Source organism: Ochotona princeps, chromosome 4 (genome assembly GCF_030435755.1).
Source record: "Ochotona princeps isolate mOchPri1 chromosome 4, mOchPri1.hap1, whole genome shotgun sequence".
In the NCBI taxonomy this organism is placed as follows: Eukaryota; Metazoa; Chordata; class Mammalia; order Lagomorpha; family Ochotonidae; genus Ochotona; species Ochotona princeps.
Window position 1 is genome coordinate 81,031,978 of NC_080835.1, and position 22,955 is coordinate 81,054,932.

At 42.7% G+C, this 22,955-nt stretch overlaps 1 protein-coding gene across 4 annotated transcripts in view; it reads left to right on the forward strand.

The window, feature by feature from the left end:
* The window catches only part of SLN (sarcolipin), a 52,305-nt gene extending 37,969 nt beyond the window's left edge, over positions 1–14,336 (forward strand). The window contains exons 1-3 of one of the 4 annotated variants that reach the window (XM_058663957.1): positions 2,896–3,002; positions 10,099–10,265; positions 13,724–14,336. In XM_058663957.1, coding sequence (XP_058519940.1) covers positions 13,795–13,890 — 96 coding nt within the window. In that variant the 5' untranslated portion in view covers positions 2,896–3,002; positions 10,099–10,265; positions 13,724–13,794 and the 3' untranslated portion in view covers positions 13,891–14,336. Of the gene's footprint in view, positions 1–2,889; positions 3,003–10,098; positions 10,266–13,723 lie in introns of those variants that run through there. The other 3 variants (XM_058663958.1, XM_058663960.1, XM_058663959.1) reach the window with 3 other exon arrangements.
* The last annotated feature ends 8,619 nt before the right edge of the window (positions 14,337–22,955 follow it).

Consider the following 22,955-nt stretch of genomic DNA (forward strand, 5'->3'; position numbering starts at 1 on the left):
CCTGCTGAGAACCCTAACATGCAGCAAAAGAGGGCTTGCACAGGCAAAGAGGAAGCAATTCTGTACTGACTTGATCTGTGTTAGCACACAAGGTGTACCCCCGTGAAACACAAGAGAACTGCTGTGCTGAGGGTTACGTGTGTGTTTGGGGCCGAAGGTTCTGTTCTGCCTCCAGCAAGTGGAAACAAGAAGCAGTGAAATGCAAGCTAAAGCAGAGAAGGCCTGAGCTACATCTCTCAGAGAAGCTGTCCAAATTCCCAGAACACGAGCCCCTGGCAACTCCACATTCGTTCTTACTGTAAAAGTGCAAAAGCTTAGGTTACTCCCCAGCCTGTCGACCAAGTGCCCAGTGACACTGTGAGGCGGCACATCCCTAATCCAAAAGGAAACCCAGTCTCTAGTTTGTACCCTGCCAGTCTTCTTCCACATTGCTACGATGGGACGCTTCTCCTGGCCATCAAGGAGGAGAGAGGCAGTTCTTCAGGACTCTTCCTGATGTGGCTCTCTCTGCTGTAGTAGCCGGAGGCAACAGCAAATGAACTCTTTCCCAGAGAACAGCCTGCAATTTGGTCTGATCCATATTCTCATCGAAATGGCCAGTGTGTTATTCGGACTGACAGATGCTCAGAAGGGATTCAGTGAAAAGACCCTTGAACAAAGTTGCTAAGGAGCAGGCTGTTTCAGGCGGGTGTGTCTGCCTGCATGTTCCCCTGGACAGTTCAGCAACAGCACATCAAAACCCTGCTGAAGTCTTCTTTCCCACCACAAATCTGGGAATGTGTTGAGGACAGATGGTATTAGCCCAGTAGTAAACACATTTTTGGCTGCTGTTTTTTTCCTCCCTTCCCTCTCCTACCCCTCCCTCAGTAGCTATGTTTAATATGCTGAAAGCCATTTGTTTGCAGAATCTTATTATAGAGCAGAAATATCCTTGTTCCAGAGAAGAGGAATTTAGTTGGTTCCAAGTCAAATGATGTTAACAGGTGTCCCTTCACCCATCCAGGACTTAACATGGGTTATTATAAATAGGAGTAATACCAAGTTTTCTGGCTCTTGTTCCTGCCTCTTATGCAAGACTGCATACCCCTATAATGTCACCCCCCACCCCCAATTATTTCCAGCAACTGTGCAGAGTGTGGGCTCCCATGTGTTCATGAACAAGTACCGTCAGTTACCAAGGAGATCCTGCCATTTTTCTTACTCTTAGCTGCTGTCAGCTCCTGAGGCATGCAGAGCTTAATATAAACCACAAGCAGGGCTAGATCAGTATTTCTGCTTCTGCCAACCTCCATGAACCTTCAACTGAAGGACGGTATGTTGCTAGTTTCAGGAATAGGCTGAGGTCTGTAAGATGACACATGCCAGGAGGTATTTGCCCTTGCAGTGTGACACAGTATGGAGGTCATTGTTAAGGAGGAAGAAGTTCTGGGCCCAGCATGACTGGTCCTCCCCATGCAAGTGCCAGGATCCTATATGGTTCATGTCTTGGCTGCTCCACTTCCATGGCCTTGTGGCCATGGAAGGCAGTGGAGGATGGCCTACAACCTTGGGACTCTGCACCTACATGGAAGACCCAGGAGAAGCTCCTGGCTCCTGGAAGAAGCTCCTGGCTCCCGACTTTGAATTGGCTCAGCTACAGCCATTGCTGCCATTTGGGGATTGAATCAGTGGATGGAAAATCTTTTTCTCTGTCCTTCCTTCTCTCTGAAATCTGCCTTTCCAATAAAAATAGACAAATCTTAAAAGAGAGAAAGAGGATGAGATTCTGAATGTTTTCTTCTCTAACCGCTTTTCTTGTAGCAGCAAGGTGGAGGGTGGTATGTGTGGAAGTAGCAGGGCTGTGCGAAGGCTCTTCTCAGGCCCCTCTGTACCCTGTCTGAGGCAGGCCTACCTCTGAAGTCATCACCACGTTTGCCACACTTTCCACAATCGATGACTGTGCATGGCTGGAATACTGAGACTGACCCATTCCTGGGAGATGCAAAACACACAGCAGGTGACACTGATGGAGGAGCCCCTGGCAGCCTTGTCAAGCTGGCTTGTAACTGCAGTACAGTCCATGGTGCTTCTACACAGTCTTCCTCCCCTTCCTTCCTGCCGCCTTGTGGGGTTACGGCAGCCTGGCTGGTGGAGGACTCAGTTTCCTGGCTGCCTCTATGCCTGTCGTTTTCCCTGGCGTATTTTTCTCCGCCATGTTTAATCCCCCTGGGGGTATTTTTCTCATCCTGTGCTGACGTCTGTTCCTCTTTCGGTTGGGACTGACCAATGTGATGTTGTCAAATCGATATTTGCTGTCCCTGTTGCTGAAGCATTTGTCTTGCCTGTATTCATTTCCTTTCATGGAAGTTTTCTCTGCCAGGAAACTTCTAGCTCCTTTTATGATGGGAACTGATGTTGAGCCCAATGTCTCCCACTCGTTTTCCAGGCATGCTCAGACATTCAAGCTGGACCCCTTGCTATACATTTTGGAGTACCTATTTTCCTTATTTACTGAGTCAATGCACAGCTGGAGAAACAAAGACTATGGAACTTTGAAGTTACCATTCTGTTAGTGAGACAAAGATCACAGGTGTGCCACAAGTAAAATACATACAGGTAGTAATTACTTTTCAACCAAGATTTGTTGGCCACTTGCCATGATTCAATATTATTACTCAAAAACCTAAATTTTTGAGTAATATACAACAGAGGCTTTCACATTATGAGGATAAGAATAGTCTTCTTGTGTATTAAAAAAAAAAGCAAAGAAATATTTTATTTCCCTTTCTCATCTTTATTTTATGGGCAAGCATTTGGCCTACCAGTCAAGGTGATCATTGTACTCACGTCCCACATCAGAAGGCCGCAAGTTGACACCGACCTCCAGCTCCTGATTCTAGATTCCTGCTTAAGCAAGAGGCAGTCATGGCCCAGGGATTCAGACTGCTGCCACCTGCACGGCAGTGTGTTGCTCCTGGCTTCCATCCCTGAGCTGTTGTGGACATTAGCGAGTGAACCACCAGGTGGGAACTTTCTGTCTCTCAAGTAAATAGTTTTTTTCCTTAAAATTTTATTTTGATCCACTATAAAATATACATAACAAATGAATAAACTGCACCAATACATAATGTATAAAAATACATATATTTTCTGTTGGTGATCATCTTGAATTTTTTTAATTTATCAAGTACACAATAAAAGGAGCTAGAGACTCAAGGGTTAGAGTATACGTTCAATTGCACATTGGGTACAACATCTGGTAGTCATTAGGAGCCCAGTGCTTTGGGTGCAGTAAGCTCACTTATAACTCTAACTTTGGGGATGGCACAGCCGCTCGCTTTTGTTTCCTCTGTCTCCCATCCAAGTACTAACCAGGCCCAACCCTGCTTAGCTTCCAAGATCAGACGAGATTGGGCGCGTTCAGGGTGGTATGGCCGTAGACTTTTGTTTCCTCTATGAAATGGGAATGTTGTACTTGTTTCGCAGAATTGGTTGCACAGATTATTTAAGGTGGCATATCTTCAGCAAGTGCTAGTTGACATTGTTGTGGTTATTATTGCTTAGTAATTCAGCCCACAGTGATTTTAGTCTTATTGCTGTGGCTCACACTGTTCTCCCTGTTGGTTCCTACGACTCCGCTTCATCTTCGGTGTCTTTCTCAACTCCTTAAAGCAGTCTCTCTTCTCTTACTATCTTAGCATCTTTCCCTCCCACCCTGGGACTCTGGTGATCTTTCTTGATGTCATTATGATGCCGCTCTCCTTGTGCTGCCTTATGTCCCAATTGTTTGTTCCCTATTTTTTTTAGTTAAATTTTTTAACGTAGGGGCAGTTGTTTGGTACAGCAGTTAAGATGCCACTTGAAGGTCTGGTGCACTAGCTCAGTGGCTAAATCCTTGCTTTACATGCACCAGGATCCCATATGGGCACCAGTTTGTGTCCCGGATGCTCTACTTCCCATGCAGCTCCCTGCCTGTGGCCTGGGAAAGCAGTGGAGGATGGCCCAAAGCCTTGACTCTCTGCACCCATGTGGGAAACCTGGAAGAAGCTCCTAGCTCTTGGCACTTGGTTCCAGGCTTTGGATCAGCTCAACTCTGGCCGTTTTGTACCCTTGGAGAGAGAACAAGCAAATGGAAGATCTTTCTCTCTCTTTTTCCCTCTGTAAGACCTGTCTTCCTTTCCAATAAAAATAAATAAATCTTTTTTTTAAAGAGGCCTTAGAGATGCCCACCTCACACATGGAAGGGCCTGGGTTTGAGTTCCAACTCCTCTTCCAGTTCTAGCTTTCTGCTGGTGCATGCCTTTGGTGCAGCTTGAGTAGTTGTGTCCCTGCCACACACAGGAAGACCCGTATGGAGTTCTTGGCTCCCAGCTTTGGCCTTTCGCAGCTCTGGCTGTTGCAGGCATTTGGAGAATGAACCAGTGAAATGAAGATCTCTGTCTCACTTTGTTTCCTTGCTTTTCAAACAAAGAAAAATAAATAAATTAATTAAATAAATAAAAATGTTAAAATGTAATATAAATGGATAATTTATAATGTACTGTGATGCTCTGATCTATGAATACAATGTAGAATAGTTAAACTGAGATATTATAACATGTTCATCACTTTTTTTTTTTTTAAAGATTCATTTTGTTTTTATTACAAAGTCAGACATACTGAGAGGAGGAGAGACAGAGAGGAAGTGGAGCTGCCGGGATTAGAACCAGTGGCCACATGGGATCAAGGCGAGGACCTTAGCCACCAGGCCACGCCGCCGAGCCCCCATCACTTATTTTTTGTAGTGAGAACATTGAAACTTACTCTCAGCAAATTTGAAATGGACAGTACTTTATTATTAACTATACTTACCACAGTGTGTGAAAAAGCTAAAAAGAAAGCCCCCATTCTTCTTCCTGAGATTTTGTGCCTTTGACCCTCATTTCTCCGTATCCTCAGCACCCTAGCTTCTGCAGCCACCACATGCTCTGCCTTTCTATGAGTTCATTTGTTTCAGAGTCCACATGTAAGTGAGAACATGTGGTGTTCCTCTGCCTAGCTTGTTTCTCTTGCCATAAGATCAGTAATTCCATCTACATTGCCACAAATGATAGATCTTCCTTCTTTCTAAAGGCTGCATGATGCTCCATTATGCGTATCCCACATATTTTCTTTATGCATTCGTCTACAGGTGGACACCTAGTCCGAGTCCGTAACTCAGCTACTGTGAATAGTGTCATTTTTCATAATTCTTCTTTTAGGGGCCATGACCCTGTTCCGGGTTATGACAACGTTTTGTGTGCAATATTGTTCACTCAGTGCCAGTTGATGAACCATGTGAATGATGGTGGAGGAAGTGACGTTGGCCCACTGCAGATGTACCTCCTGCAAGCTACAGCGACTGGACTTGGGCAGCCACGGAGGGGAACACAGATGAAAACAGAATCAGGGAAGCCACATTTCTTCAACTTCCTAAACAATCATCCCTTTAGCTATGCTTGTTTCAGAGGATTTTTTTAAAGATTTATTTATTTTTATTACAAAGTCAGAAATACAGAGAGGCAGAGAGACAGAAAGATCTTCCGTCCAATGATTCATTCCCCAAGTGAGCACAACGGCTGGTGCTGCGCCAATCCGAAGCCGGGAACCAGGAACCTCTTCCAGGTCTCCCACGCGGGTGCAGGGTCCCAAAGCTTTGGGCCATCCTCGACTGCATTCCCAGGCCACAAGCAGGGAGCTGGATGGGAAGTGGAGCTGCCGGGATTAGAACCGGCGCCCGTATGGGATCCCGGGGCGTTCAAGGCGAGGGCTTTATAGCTGTTAGGCCACACCGCCGGGCCCCTGAGGATTTTTTTTTTAAATTTATGTATTTTAACGTCATAGTTACACACAGGGAGATTTTCTACCTGCTAGTTCACTCCCCAAATGGCCACAATATTCAAGGCTGGGCCAGGTAGAAGCCAGGAGTTTTATCCAGGTCTCCCACATGGGTGCAGGATCCCCAGTGCTTGGGCCACCCTTCACTGCTTTCTCAGACTGACAGCAGGATGTTGGATGGGAAGGGGAGTAGCCAGAACACAAACAAGAGCTGACGTGGGATGCTGGTATCTCAGGTTGTGGCTTTACCTGCTATGCGATGATGCCAACCACAATTTCAGAGATTTTTACAATAAGAATGCAACCCACTCGGCTTTAGTCATAAAAGAAAAGCTTTGCATTTTTTACAAGATCAAGGAGTTCCTTGTCTATTAAAATTATGACGACTGAAAGGGAAGTAAAACTAGCATGGTTTAAAATATAGATCAAGCAGACTCCTGGGTTTTATGCACCTTACATGGTATCTGCTCTTGTTAATACAGGGAACTTGTGATTTTGCATATGTCATTAACCTGATCCCGACAGCATGCAAATCTTTAGGAGAGTTATTAACTTCCCCCATGCTATTGATGGGGAGACCCAGGAAAGAAATGATTTTTCTGGATGTGATGTAGTAAGTGGAAAATTCAGAATATGGATGCCGGTGTCTTCTATTTTGCTGCACAGTCCTGTACAAAGGTATTTTCCCCCAAACGGTTTAGGCTGACCTGTTCAGACATTCTGGGAAGACCTGGCCAATGACCACCCAAATTTCTTTAGGACTTTATCTTGGGTCTTTGCTGTAGCCAGAGGGTGTAGCTTACCTGATGATTGTGGCAACAGCGGCATTGAGAGGGCTTTGAGAAATGGGGTCTTGGGACTGGTGTGGTGGTGCAGCACTGCATCTCATATGGGTGCCGAGCGAGTTCTGGCTGCTCCAGTTCACGTCTTGCCCCCTGCTAATGTGCCTGGGAAAGCGCATTAATACGTTTTTATTTTTTCAAGCACATTAACATATCTGGGAAAGCAGAGGAGGGCTCAAGGGCTTGGGCCCTTGCACCCACATGGAGACCTGGGTGAAGCACCTGGCTCCTGCTTTTGCGTTGGCCAGCCATTATGGCCATCCAGGGTAGGGAGCCAGCTGATGGGAAATTTGTCTCCCACCTGGCCTGCTCTGGCTCTGTAACTCTTACAAATAAGTAAGAGCAATCTTTTTTTCTTTTTCTTTTCTTTCTTTCCTTTTTTTTTTTTTTTAAAGAAACAGGGTTTCATGTTTTTCAGCCTTGTCCTTGTATGTTAGGGATAATGAGAGCGAATAGTAGAAAGCTGTGTGTTTCTCAGCTGCTCCCTGGCCAGCTGGATGAGAAGATGGGAAGGTGAGAAAGGTAGTATGATGTTCGAGTTTATTACTGTAATGTGCCAAGAGCTTATCGCCTTTCAGGAAGGCCTTGGTGAGTTCTCCCATCGTGTACAATTCAGGAACTGACCTAAGGTCTTTACTTCTTAGTTCTCGAGGGAAAAAATGGCTAGAAGCAGGGAATAAATTAAATGAGCTAGCTTATCAGCAAATCAGACATGGGAACTCTGCATTGAGTCTCAAAGGGTGTAAACTTTTATACCTGGACATGTATACTGTGATGGTGATGAAAAGATGGATGCCAATTACAGTGTCAGTGTAAATGCTGTTTTCCTGACGATATCCTAGCCACCGTTTCACTCCTCAAATGCCTGCAACAGCTAGGCCAGGCCAGGATAAAAGTAGGAGTCAGGAACTCAGTCTGGGTCTCCCACGTGGGTGGCAGGGACCAGCTTCTTTAGCCATCATTGTTGCCTGCCAGGATGGTCATTTGTATGAAATAGGAACAATAAAGTGGTTACTGGGTACACAGTCTGTGGTACAATGCTGTACATGTTTGGATAAGGCAATCAGACAAGAAAACAGTAGAAATTTCTTCCAGATTACATTGAAATTGACCAAGTCAACTGAACTGACTGTGTGTATCAGCAGTTTTGGTGATATATTAATGTTTCCCAATTGTCTTTATCATTTTAAATGATACAGAGCTAGTTCATATCCCAACATGTACAAAGTAGATGCTTGTCCTGTAAATCCAGTATCAATACATGATACAATATGAATAATTCAGTACTAAATGAATCAGCAAAGAAAAGGTTTTTCAAATGTCAGATTCCTTTACCAAAATGTCTTGGGAATTTGAGATTTGTTTTTGTGAAGTCTCATATATAAATAAAAAGGAATACAATACTTGCCCTTTTTTGTGGATAATGAGATTAGAGGTGATAAGTTTTATGCTTCATGTAATTTTAAATTTTCCAAAATAAATATATTACTTTGTAGTTGGACAAAAATAATGGTGAGTGGTTAAAACAAAAAGGGATAAGGATAGCTTCGTGACGAGGAAAACACTCCCAGCATTTAAAGCAATCTGGCAATGCTTGGACGCAAAAGACAGAAATCTGACTACACTCAAGGATTTGCCAGATAGCAATACATGACTGCCAATTTTGATTGTGCTATATTATACACTATCTGTCACTCCAGCAAGCTGTCATTTTATATGAGAAATGGCGACAGAGTTTTGTATTAAGATTGCACACCACTGCGTTTACATTGAAATGAAAAAATGGAATGAAAAGTTTTTCTTTTGGTTATGAACCCAAATAATCAGAGAGATGTCTTTATCTCTTTTAGGAGGGTCGGTTTTTCAAAGATTATTTGGGGGGGCTAAAAGTCCTCGCCTTGAACGCACCAGGATCCCATATGGGCACCGGTTCTGATCCCTAAGGGCCTGCTTGCCATCCAATTTCCTGCTTGTGGCCTGGGAAAGCAGTTGAGGATGGCCCAAAGCCTTGGGACCCTGCATCCATGTGGGAGACCCGGAAGAAGCTCCTGGCTCCTGGCTTCAGATTAACTCAGCTCCAGCCATTGCGGCCGTTTGGGGAGTGAATCAACAGATGGAAGATCTTCCTCTCTGTCTCTCCTCCTGTATGTATGTTTGACTTTCCAATAAAAATAAATAAATCTGAATTTAAAAAAGGACTAGTTGGAACCAGGGACAGCAGGAAGAGAGCACTCCTTCCGATCTGCTGGCTCACTCCCCAGACACTTAACAACAGAATAGGGCCAGGCCAAAATAAGAAGCCAGGAAAAAGCCAAAGCCTCTCACATGTGTGGCATGGATGCAATTAATTGAGCCACCACCTGCTGAAATCCTAGCCTATGCATTAGCAGGAAACTAGAATATGGAACAAAGCTGTAACTTAAACCCAAGGCTTCTAATATGATATTCAGCAATCCTGAGCAGCCAGATGCCCAATCCTGGAAATGTATGCTTTGATTAATCCTGACAGAATTTGGAGGATGTATATTTGCTCTGTAATCTATAAAGAAGGAATTTGCTGAGTAAATATAATGTCTGAGGTGATGTTAGAGTGCTCAACAGAGTTATTTTCGAGTCCAACTAAACACTTCTCAGGCTCCAGTTACCTGGAAACATTTGTTTTTGTTGGTCACAAATTCATTTTGTTTGTATTTATAAACAAATTTTATTATTTGATTTCTTTCAGATAAATCCAATAACTCACATGTTTCAAAAATTTTGACTAATTCTTCCGCCCCCCCCCCGCCCCCAGCTACTGGAATGATTGTCTTGCTGCTTGAATTTACTGCTCTCTTAGTTTACAGATACACAAACCACAGCTGTCTCAGCTGTTTCAGATGAAGCTGTAGAGTAGGGTGAAAACTTGCAATGCACAGCGTAGCTGCAGAGTTATGGGGAGCAGGTGACAGAGAGGATAGCTTTCACTGCTTGGACTAAAGTCAATGTTGAAACAGTTCAAGATGCTTTGAATTCTGGATCCTATGTGTGTGTATGAGAAAGAGACACACACAGAGAGAGAGAAAGCATTAGCTCTTCACATTTCGAACAACTAAAGATATGGATGGTAACACAAAGCCACATCTTTATGCCTAGACCTGCTGAGTAATGGGAATAGTTAACTGCAGGATTTATTTCTAAAAATTAAACTATTCCTCATGGTTTGTGGTGTTTTTCAAGATATATTAGATATATTCATAAACATGCAAAAGATATATTTAAAATACACACATCAATTGCACTGAAAGTGATGTGGAAATAAAAGTTTTAAGCCCCTCTGATGTTTACATAAATTGGCAGCCATAGAAACAAAGTCTTAGTCAACACATTTGCAAGTCCCCCTGCACACAAATAGCCTCGAACCTTCGGGGGTTGTTCCTTTCAGCTGTTTCATCAGTGACATCACAGTGCCACCTCCCTTGGACTACTTTAGCCCCTGCCCAGAGCCCAAGAGTCCACAGAGCCTGGGGAGATGAGCTGGAGTTGGAGGCAGAGTTGAAGAGTGTAAGGAGAAACTTGTAGCAGCCAAGGTGTGTCCTTGACCTTCTTCAGGTAACATCAAGTGTTTTGGGCTTATCATAGGGAAGGGGTGTGAGTGTGTGTGTGTGTGTGTGTGTGTGTGTGTGTGTTGTGTACAAGTTTTGAGTTTTGACCAAGAAAGACAGAAGAATGTTTACATTTCTTAATGAAATAAACAATGCCTGCCTTAAGATAAAAAGTGAATATCATCATTGATTCCAATTTTTTTAATGCAGGTTTTCCCTTCCTATTGTGGGAAAACTTTTTCTCACAAGACAGAAGTCTGCCTTTTATCTTCTCAAAGGCTCCATTAAAAGAAAAACCCAATGTCAAACTTCCTGTCCAACTTTTCATAGTTTTTTTGGTTTTCAGTTCACCCATATGGCAGTTGCTTTGGATCAGATGGCATGAACTTTCACTCCATGAAAAGTTTAAACTCAAGTCAATGGAACTTGGCTGATCCAGATTTTTGCCTGAGTCTGGATATTCCTAAAAGGCATAAATGTGTGTGTGCCTAAAGTCCACGCTTAACTGTGAGCAAGTGGGTGGACTGAATTGGAGTTTTTAGAAATTGTCTTCCTAACTATGTTCTATTCATTTAAAAAATACCAAGGAAAATAGATACTTAAGTCTACCAGCAAAGTGAACATCAAAAATAAGGAAAAGAGAAAGCAGAGGAAAGTAAGAAGACTAGTAGATCGCCTGCCCATTGAGAGATGACTAAAATGTAACGTGGGAATGCACAGAAAAGGCCGTTTAAACAATGATTTTAGGGCGTCACCTGTGTAACTGTCACCCAGGGCAAGAAGCAGAGCCAGTTCAGCATCCCAGACATCTGTCCCAAGCTGTTGAGATCATCTTCTCCTAGCTTTTATTCAGTTTTATTATCCTCCTTAACATCATGATCAACTTTCCTGGTTTTGACTCTATATAAATGGAGCCATATTTTGTTTCTTTTATAAATTCTTCTTTAACCCAACAATATTATTTCTGAGATCCACCCATTTTTGTTTTGTGTAGCTATAACTGTAATTCATTTATTTTCTTTTTTCTATAATACTAAAATGGTGAATATGCCAAATCCAGCATCCATTCTGCCTCTGGATGAATATTTGTTTTCAGTTTGGGATTGTTGTGAAAATGTTTCTGTGAACGTCCTTGTATGTGTCTCTTGGTGACTCTGGGATGGAAGTGAAATTGTTAGATACTAGGGATCAATATTTTCAACAGTTAAAAAAAAAGGCAAATTGTTTTCCAAAGTAGTTGAAAATTCCCTTTAATTTTGTTTATTCTGCCTGGTTATTTGCCAGTAATAACTCATTCTTGTAATCGCTTTTTTGGAGTGACCACAATTCTAGAAAAAAGAGTTCCAGTTTGCCATTCCTAATCCTATCCCTAATTTGCTAAGTACCACTGCACAAACAACTTAGCTCTTCTCTAAAAGTCATGTTTTTTAGTTGTAATCCTGGGTGCCATAAAAATCATAATAATCCTTGCCTGAGTTCTTGTGAAGATAATTTAAACAGAGCTTTAAATAGTTTCCAAGAATATTTTTTTACTTGTTAAATATATTCTTGTTGGACCACTATCCAAGGTTCCTTTTGTTTAAGAGCTTAATTTAATAAGTAGTTTGGTGAAACAATTATTTTCCTCTCCCTAAGTAGTGTGTTTCAGTCACTATAAGCAGGATGTTTGTTGTGCATCTAGGGACGTTACCCAGCAAAGCGTGTGGTTCAGCCAGGACTTGAGTTCATGTGGGAAATGTGAAGCGAGAGTCTGTCTTGATTCTCATTCCTTTGCCTCTGGGCTTCTGGATGGGCTCATTACCCTCCTGGTGCCCTCTCGTGTGTGCCGCCTCACACATTCTCACCTTCCTTTTTCTGTTCATTTTGTCTGCCTACTTTCTCCTCCAAACAAATCTTTATAAGATATTCACTGGCAATGTACTATTTTCTTTATGCTGAAGGCCAAGAAACACATGAGACTTAAATGGAAAGTGAATCATAAGCCATTCTCATTGACTGTATTTTGAACCAAGATTTAACAACCTACAAGTCAGCACTATCTGATTTAAACCTGCTATTCTGACAGTTAAATAATATGAACAATGATTATTCATCTGGTGTTTATGTAATAATCTGGCCCATTCATAAATAATAAATATAATAGTTACAGTTAATCATTTATTATAAGCCAATAGCTTGGCAACAACTCTTTAGTTCTTGGAGTTTCCACCATTAGCAAACAAGCAAACCACTTTTCTTTCCTAAACATTTTCAGTCCATAGTAAACTTTTGTTCTAAATATCTAAAATGTAGATATCTAAGAATCTGAAGTTACCTAAAATGTGGAAGTCTCATTTATTACACAAACACGTCACTAAAGCAATATATTCACTGCATATACATGTTCTCAAAATTTGACTCCCTGCATGTACAATCTCTATGTGCTGTGAAGATACCGTCCCTGCTCTTTGAAGTGTTTTCAGTCTAGGCACATCCTGGACTTGACTAAAAATAGCTGGCACAAGCCCTTTTTGAAATAGAAGTACCCAATGAGGTTAACACTTGCTCTTTGGACTGAGTGTCTGTTGTGTGAGGGACTTCTGATTGACCCTAGGAGGCTCTGTGCCCTGTGCAGGGCTTGTTAGAAGCCATGCAGCTGTTGGAAGTAGTTTGTGCTTTCACCAAGGTTAGATGAAGACTTAAAGCAGCCTGAAATTAGAAATATTATGATCTCCAGTGTCTATAGGGCAAGTCAAGGCAAGAACAGTACTGAACCGGGACATTTTTTTCTGTTTGGGCGTCCTTACTTGGTGATACTCTACGTTAGCAAACAGAATAAACACACACACACTCCGAAATATGAGAAAAATGTACTATTTTAATTTTACCCATGGAATCAATACAATCATCACAAGAAAAAATCAAAATGAGCATGTTGGATTTCATGACATAAAGCGGTGAAGCCCAGGTGCTCTGTATTTGTCAGGGTTCTTTGGAGAAAGACAACTCTGTGTGTGTGTGTGTGTGTGTGTGTGTGTGTGAAGGTTATAGAAACGGGAAGCCCAAAGTCTTCAGGGCAGGCTGGCAGGTTGGAGAGATACCTAGTTAGGATGTGCAACTCTGGTTCAAATGTGATCTGTGATCAAGGTGTTGCCACAGTGGTTTTTTTTCTGAGGCTTCCCTTTGGCTTTTGAATGGACCTGTGTGTTCCCATGGTCTTCCTTCTGAATACACCTGTGTCCTAATCTCCACTTGTTACAAGGACAGCAATCAGTGGAATAGGACCCACCTTGGTGACCTCAATGTGATGCAATCATCTTTTGAAACCAACTCCTGTCTTTTAAATGCACATTTAAAAGTATTGGGGGTAGCACTTCAACAAATGACATCTAGAGGGACATAGTTTAGCTCCCAACAGTCTTCTTTTCCACAACATTTTTTTAGCTCAATAATCTCCCATGTATTCTTTGTTGCTGTCATCAGCAGGAGAGCACGAGCCAGAGGTCTTTGGTGTGCCCTTGGAAGCCGCCTGAAGTTCTCACCAAGCCACGCAGAGAATGGAGCGGTCCACTCGGGAGCTGTGTCTCAACTTCACTGTTGTCCTTATCACGATCATCCTTATCTGGCTCTTGGTGAGGTCCTATCAGTACTGAGAGGCCATGCCACATACTCTTGGGATTGACTGAGACTCTGGAGCTGTCTTCTGTGTTCCCTGTGCTCCCACTGCTGTCACTGTCATGGGATGCCATCCTGGGCACCCCAAGTCACCTGTTTTGCACGCACCATGTTGACATGCTCCAGTACTAGGGTCGATTGTGTATTCTTTTAAGATGCTGCTCTTGAGGGCTGCCAACTGTTTGCCAGTGAGTGTCAAATTTATTTCCCAGCTCTTACTGCAAACATGTTAGACAAGCCTCAGGATTAAAATTAAACTGGATTCATGATGATGGAGAATTGTAACAAGCCCCTGATGTGTCGCACCATACAACTTTCCAACTGACACTGTCTGTGACCGAAAACTCAAGTTCGACCCAGCAGAAGAAATGTTACAGGAGGTCTTTGTCAGCCCCTATAGCTATCATGTGAATAAAGTTAAGTCAACCACCAAAAAAACTACTTTTAGAATTTATTTTAACTTCTCTGTGTGGTACAGCATTTGACCCTTGGCTGGGATTGAAGTGACAAATTCCTCAGTATTTCTAGCATTTGAAATAAGCCAACTGCAGAGGATCTGAAGCCAAGTCAACTAAGTGTCATGTATCAAATTAAGCGCAAGGGTTCAGTGTTCCTCAGGGCTTTCCCCCTAAACTAATCTCAAGGGCAACAGGAGGAAAAAAATCTGTTCCCTTGGGGTTCTGGAAGCTAGCCTGAAGTGTCTGCTAAAAGTGCCAAGGTTCTTAGAAGTCTTGTGACTCATCTCTGGAATTTCCAAGAACTCTATCTTCCACCCTATACTATCTTCACAAACACTTTAATATTTAGAATTATTTACCAGTCCAACTGGAATGTGCCATGTGTTTAACTTGTTGGCTGTCCTTGTGAAAAATGAGCTCATCGTTAATAAAGCCTCAGTTATGAAAGGAGGAAACAAGAGAATGCACAGTTGCAGGTATATTCTAAAAGATACATATGAAATAGATGTTTCTTAAACACAGGGTTCCCCATGTGAGATACACCAGATTGTATTACCTGTACCATAACTGAGGTAACCTTGGAGAAAAGGGAATGTCGCTAAGCCTCCTTCTTCCTACTACCCTTCATGAAGACCTTCCTCGCTAAGACTTCAAACCTATCACTGAGACTTTGCCTCCAAAACATTGTGGTTAGGAGCCTGAGTGCATGCAAAGAGAAGCCAATAAAATTGGGGGCGATTTTTCAAAATACTGATGCTGGATCCTTCTCGGGCCAATTAAATGAAAGTCTCAGGGAGTAGAACTTATGCTCCTGAGGTTTATAAAAGTTCTGTAGAGGATTAACACAGTGTCGCCATAATAGACTCGCTGAGGTCAGCCATGCTTCCCTGCAACTGGTGTGATGCGAATTACAATGCAGTTCTGATTCAGCCCTTGGGTGGGGCCTGGCAGTCTACATTGCACACAAGCTTCTAAGTGAGGCCTGTTCCACAGGCTTCTGCACTCGGATTAGCACTTTTGGATTACCTGGAAACTCCTAGAAAAATACCCAAGCTTGAGCCTGTTCCGGGTGTCTCTATTTTAATCAGCCCTACTTAGAAGGATTCCAGGTGATTCTAATGTGTGACCAGGATTAAGAATCTTAATATCATGAAAGGAAGTTATTTTTTTTTTAATTCCCAGTAAAAGTTGGGAAGTAACAGTGGATGCTCTTCAGTATTCCATCCCTAGATACAGAGTTAGATGAGACTAATGATTTAGTAGGCAGCACATGTTCTCGTGGGCAAATGTAGGGTCTTTGTAGTTAGCTCTGGTTCCTGGCTTAAAGAAAGCTCATCTCCATGGTTTGAGCTATGCACATGGTGGTGCAGAGGGAATTGAGCAGAAGGAATGACACTACTCCTTCTCACCTAGTCTGAGCTCAGGTGCCCGCAGGTACAGCAGATGCTGTTTATTGGTCTGCTGTATATGATGCTCTGTGCTAGGCTCTTTCCGTACGTTATACCTAGGCAATGTGGGAGCTCAGGGGCAGAGTCCTCGTCAACTGGGTATCTGTGGTAAGAGGAGCAGGACTAAGTTGTCTTCTTAGTCTGCTAGGGACCGCTTCCAAATGATGCCCAGCACATGTCCATTTCTTTAAGTTTAACACTTTTTAAGGTTTATCTATTCTTATTTGAAAGGCAGATTTTTGAGAGAGGAGAGACAGAGAGGTCTTCCATCTGCTGGTTCACTCCTCCTATGTCTGCCACAGCCATGATGGGTTTCCCAGCACCTTCCTCAGTAGGCAGGGGCTATCTATACTTGAAGTCCTACTATTTTAGAATCTTGTCTTGATTGCCTAGAACAGCCCAGAAAGTACTCAGCAACAAAAATAAATTGGTTCTGCTCCTTTTCCCTATGACATACTATCATGCTCTTGGATTTTTTTTAAAACAACTTTTCTGTTTTTGGAAGGTGTAATTGTGTGTGTGTGCCAGAGAAGACTCTTCTCAGCTGCTCCATGTCCATGTGTAGCTTCTCCTTCTTTCCTTGGCCCAAGGGTCTTACTTCCACTTACATTTCCGGTCACTTCAGACCATGTGTGGTGCTCAAGTGGTCCAAGTTCTCTTACACACTTTTCCTTCTACCCAAACTTCAGCTCTCTTTCCTTTCCTGACCAAGCCCCACTCATTTGTTTAACTGCCATGCAATCATTACCTCTTGTAAATTATTCCCAGGTAATTCCTCTTGTTGGGCCTCAAGCTTGACACGTTCATAGCACCTGTCACATTGCACTGGTTTGTCCATCTTTCCCATGTGTGTTTCTTGTTTGATGAAGTTATGCTCTGTGCTTGACTGAGCTCTCAGCTGATCCATCATTGTACTTGGATAAGCTAACGTTGAACACATCACTGAGGGCTTGGGTAGCTATAAAAACCTTTGGAATAGGTATGCACCCATTTCTCTGATTAGGGGCATGATCTATGTCCACTGAAGTACAAATAAAAAGAAGGCATGACAAAAGTTCTAGTGCTAAAGGTTTTATTGCATTAATGAGCACACTAGCAAACCAAGATTCTTTTATCAACTTTAGGCAGTTGAAACATTTTTTCCAAAGGCAGTTTGCTTCAGGATGAAATATTCATGATGCTTGTTTCTTTTGATCTGTCTCTATCACCATCCTGAACAATTTGATGATGTTTATGAATTACTCATCAAAGCCCAATGTGTTGAGCATATTTCCAAATTCATCTACAAAGAGGGTGGTACTGGAGAAATTTCCATTTTTTCACACTGCATAAAGTTAGGGTCAGAATTCATGTATAAACAGCTTATTCAAATGAGACTTTTGCATGCCTACTGTGAGTAGGAACTTTCACCTGTCTTATTTATTTTCATTGTTTATCTTAGGAAGTATTTATATTTATTCAGACCTTAACCACGAGATAATAGAGGCTTTGAGAAGGCAAGTTACAAACCCTAAAATCCAGAGCAAATCCAAGTCTTCCCAGCTCTGAGATCAGGCACACGGGCACACGGCTCTGAGATCAGGCACACAGGGCTCTTCCCAGTCGCCACAGCTGCTCCTCTGCAGGACAGAGCATGAGCCTCCTTCCCGTACTCTGGTGGAAGGTGCCCTAGGGGTGGTGTTTCCAGCTCAGTCATACAATGTGTGCAACTTACACACTTCTGTATTTCTCGGGAATTGGAAACAAGCCCCAGTGTCATCTTTTCTTTGCCAGTTAGCTGAGCAGTAGATGATAAGGGAGGAGAATGCTGGTGCCTGATTAGCTCTTTTCAATGTGTCAGTGTTAGTTGTAGGGCTCGAGTGGAAATGACAGCTCCATCTACAGTGTTAGCTGGTTAGACGCACTTGAAGGAATTTGTCACATGGTAATTTTCATCTCCTATTTGTTAGAGCATTTTGAAATAAGGCACTTTAGAAAACATGGTCTTTGATTTCATAGATTGCATTTAACTTAAGAAATGGTGACCTCTGATCAGTTACTGAATTTTTTTTTAGTCCTTGTTTCCTTATTTCCCCAAACAGAGAGTAATATCTGAAGAATCACTGTTGAATCAGCCAGGGCTGTGCAAGGTCGAAGCCACAAGCCAGGAGTTTCTTTGTGTCTCCTCTACTGCTTTTCTAGATCACTAGCAGGGAGTCAGGTGGAAATTGAAGCAACCGGGAATTGAGCTGGCACCCATATGGGATGCTGGCATCACTGGCAATTGCTTAATCTACTAAGCCATGAGATCTGCCCCGATTTATATTTATTTGGGAAGCAGTAAAACAGGCAGCCAGCTCCCATTCACTGGTTCACTCCCCAAACACTTGCAATAGATGGAGCCTATTCCAGTGCTGAAGTCTAGAACACGACCCAGGTCTTCCAAATACATGGGTGACAGGAACATAATCACTTTCAGTATCACTGCTGCATCCCAGAATCTGCCTTAATGGGATCTGGAATAATTAGCTGGAAGCAGGAATCAAATCCAAGCACTCAAATATGGGATATGGATGACTTAAAGTCCAACCCTCTATTCCCTTGATCTAAAGACTCTCCTCCTTTTTCTTCTTCTGTTATGCCTCCTTCCTCCCCATTTTCCCAGGAAAAGCTGAGTTCACAGTCTCCACTTTCAACCCCTCTACCCTGTTCCAAGTCAGCTGCCACATTGGCTCTGTAGATTGTTTCACAAACAAGTTCGCCTCTGTGTATCTCTGTCCAGAGCTCTGCCTGTGCTATCCATGTGTGGTTTGAGTATGGTTGTCCTCAGCATCACTCAGGCTGAAGCCTAATTCCTCAGTGTGGCAGAGCTGGGAGGTGAGAAGTAGCAGATGTCTTGGGAGCAGAGACCTCATGAGTAATTGAACGTCTCCTCGCAGGAATGAGTGAGGTATGGCTGTCACAGGACTGAGCCAGGTACAGTGAGAGCAGGTTCTGAAGTGAGTTCTGTTGCCTCACTTTCTCTTGCCTCTCCTCTAGCTGTGTCTGCTCATCCTGGTCTTTCTGCATGAGGTGACTCCCAGCTGGAACTTCCCAACTCCTAGAATCATGACCTACATAAACAACTCTTTTGTCTGCTCCGGCAGCAGCAATTCGGTGAAGACAAGTTAATAAAAGTCAATTTTTGGAAACAGGTTATATAACATGTTAGAGTGTCTGTAAGTAGATCACTTGCAAAGAAGATGTTGGAATTGTCATTGAATTTTGAATAGCTTTAGCAACACTGAACCTCAATAAGTCTTTGCAAATGATGTCTCCATTTGATCCTCACCTTTTATTTAACATCACACTATACCCAAGGACTGACAAATCAGTGCAAAGCAGTCTCCACTTTAGATCCCGGATTTTTAAAATTCAGAACTGTGTTGCTTTCTTCTTGGGTAGGTAAAGTGAAAATAGGTTTTCCTGGGAGTAGCAATTCCCTCCAGGTTAGAGGAATGAGAGGTGGTCTGAGGCTCACATATGGCAGACCCGCATCCAACAGCGAGCTGCCTTTTTTCCAGCCACTCATCTGCTTCACATCCCCCTGACACCTCTTCATAAAGGACATGGAGAAAATGAATCTATCTTCATCACAAGCTGTGTCTGCAAAGGTGAAATAAGGAGGGGAAACCCAACCCCCCATCACCACCATCCACATGCACCCAGCCATGTCCAAGCTACTTTGTCAACATGGCAAACTTTTCAGACAGCCAGAGTCCATGGCAATGGTCTGACAAGCCAGTATGAAGGCTGCTTTAGTCCTTTGCTGAATCTGCACCTGTTTTCCATACAGCTAGGATACAAGGCACTCACCGTGTCTTCCCATCGATTTTGAACATTCTCTGTGGGTGGAAAAAAAACCCCGGAAATCTGTGAGTGGGAGAGTTACACAGGTGACATTGCAAAAACCTGTTGATAAGTTGCCACTCCCATTCCCACGTTGTTAGACAACTAGGATCACACTAACAGTGTGGGCCACCTGGACAAGTGGAAAGATGAATATATAAGGTTTGATTGGGTCACATGTGATGGCACCAGATTTTGATTTTTGAAAATGAGAGACAGCCACATGCAATTTGAGGGACTGCCAACTCAAGGTTCATTATCCATTATGCCATATGTCACTGATTTTTAAGTGTGATTTGGGGCCAGTTCATTCTGAATGTCATTTATGAAAGATCACATCTCTGACATTTGAGATGATTGATGATTAGTCTCTGAACCATAAAGCGTTCTGTTCCTCAGAAAGATGTATATACTAAAATATATTTCCCTTGAAGACGTTCCCTTGAAGTGCTCCCTCCTGCCCTATGCCCATTTTCCTGGTATTTTTGGTGAACTAGGTATGCTTATTCTGATACCTTCATGGTTAATATGGACTTTCAGCTGGGGCTATATTTAATCCACAAATTAATTCTCCAAAATAAAAGACTATCTTTTCTATCTGCTATGATAAGGTAAAGCAAGCCTGGTGAATCAACTGTGTGGTCACTCTATGGAGACGAGAATAAAGAAATATCTCAACTGGGGGAAAATGACATTAATTAATACCTGGCAGCAGGTACTTGATGTACCATTTTTACTTTAACATCAGAAATAGAATAGATTCTTTTGAATGTTACTTGAAAAAAGATACCAGGGGAGTTTGTTTGGCCTGGTGGTTAAGACTTCTTTGGGAATGCCTACACATTTCAGAGAGCCTGGGTTGGAGCTGTAGCTCTGTTCCCAAAAGATGCTTTCTGCTAATGCATACCTTTGGAGGCCCTTGGTGATGACTCCAAGAATTGGGTTCCTGCTGCTTAACTGGAAGGTCTGGATTGAGTTATTGTCTCCCAGTTTCTGCACTGGCCTAGACCTGGCTGTTTTGGACATTTGAAGAGTGAGTCAGCAGCTGGGAGCTGTCTACTGGTCTGTCTCTCAAATAAATAAAATGGAAGTACATAGAACTACAATAAAAGAAAATGTAAGTATTTTTCTTATCTGGATACCAAACAAAGAAGAAATATGAACTATCCTCTTATTATACTATTTTAATTTAAAGTGACTGCCGTTCTTCATTATACTGTCTTGTATTTCTGGAAAGAGACAAATGTATTCCAATTTTGTTTGGCTTGGGTTATCTTGAAGCTGTTAAGAGTCTGGCTAAGTAAAATTAGATTCTAGCCATATTTGTTAAATGCTTCTTTCTTTTCCTTTGAGACAATATTTTAAAATCTATGCATAGTTTATTAATGTAAGATTTATTTAACTGAAAGCAGAATTACAGAGAAAGTGAAGGACAGAGGTCTTTCCTTCTCTGGTTCACTCCCCAGATGACTGCAACACCGGGACTCAGCCAGGCCGAAACTAGGAGACAGGAGCTTCTTTTGGGTCTCCTCCATGGGTAGCAGGGTCCCAAGGACTTGGGCCATCTTCTGCTGCTTTCCTAAACAAATTAGCAGGCAGCTGGGTTGAAAGTGAAGCAGCCTGGACTCAAACCAGTGCCCATGTAGGATGCTGGTGCTGTATGTAGGTAGCGGCCTCATCTGCTGTGCCACAGTGCCAGCTTGGTTTCTTTGTTTTCTTAAAAGTTGAAAGGCAATCTGGCAGGGAGAGAGGGAGAGACAGAAAGGCCCTCCAGCTATTTGTTAATGATCCCAAACCCCAAAGGCAGAGGGTAAGCCATGTTACAGCCAAGAAGTCAGGAACTCCACCCAGGTCTCTTATGTGCATTCAACTACTGCTGTCCTGAGTCACAAGAAACTGGATCAGATGAGAAGCTTGAACTTGAACCAGAGCCTCTGATGTAGGATATAGGCAATCCTAGAGGTGGCCTAACCTCCCTCCACTACAATATCCCCCTCACATCACTCTTACCCCTTTCATCAACAAAAGCCGCCGGAGTAAGCTGTGTAGGCTTTAGTTTGAAAATTCTATGACTACAAAATGAGGTGACGGATCCTAGAGCTGTGTGATCCACAAGGAAACAGGTGAGGAGAGCGAGTACATCGTTGCCCATCTTAATGTAGGAGAGTCCTTTGATTTCCACAAAGTGTGGAATCGTTTCAAAAGCATGTGTCACCTTGGACAGACCACGTGATGCAAGAGCAGTTGTAATGAGAGGTAGGAGAGATACACAGACACAATTTAGGGTTAATTTAAATTTATTTACATAGAGAATGATGACCTCCTTACTCTTAGACCTCTAATGAAGTTTTGGAAATACTTCAGCTAGGAGATGTGAGGTTCTGAGGACAACACTGAATTTGTTATTAATATAAAGAGAACAGATTTCATAAATACAATCAGAAAATAATCACCCATCTCTCCTTCTTTTCCTCCTTCAATCCCTCCCTCCATCCTGCCTACTTCCAAATCTTATACAGGGAAGATAGGCTTAGAAAGTTTACACAACCACCTGCTATGATTATTAGAGGCAGAGAAATCAGAATCCTAATGCGTAAGCATTTTCCAACTGGCAGCTCTCCATTACTGGATTCCTCTATTGGAGTCTGTCCTCACTGTCCTTGGGCTGGGAAACTAGGACAAAAATATTGATGATTTAGGTAGTGGCGCAAAGCTTGTCAACTACTTCACACACACACACACAACTGGAAGTGTGTAAACGTGTGGCTACCAAAGAGCAAGTTTCCCTGTATGGGTTGGAAAAGTGTGTTGACACTTGCCTGGCTAGATGTCCAGGCATCTTTACTGACGATTCCACTTCCAGCAGGCAGTTACTTGAGAAAGACCCTTCCGAGGGAAAATCTTTCTGATGGTTACAAAAGACAAACACAGTAGCCATCATGCAAAGCACATTTCAGCAAGGGTTGAAATCTTAGTTGTGGGAAGGCATGAACAGCTTCTCTGCGCTCTGAGATTGCCTGCAATTCTATTGGCTGGTTTCCTTGAGAAGGTTATTTGCAACTCTCAGATGTTAAAACCAGCTGCTTACAGATATCTTTCACATCTTTTCCCACTCTCAAGGAACATGGTCTAAATATGAATCATCACAGGCATCAGGAGCTTGGCTAAAGAATCTTCCTAGTGACAGGGGATCCTATTTTCTCAGCGATGCCAAGGAATTCTTTCCTCTCAAGAGAGGCAATAGGGCAAAGTGGAAAAAGCCTGGGCTTT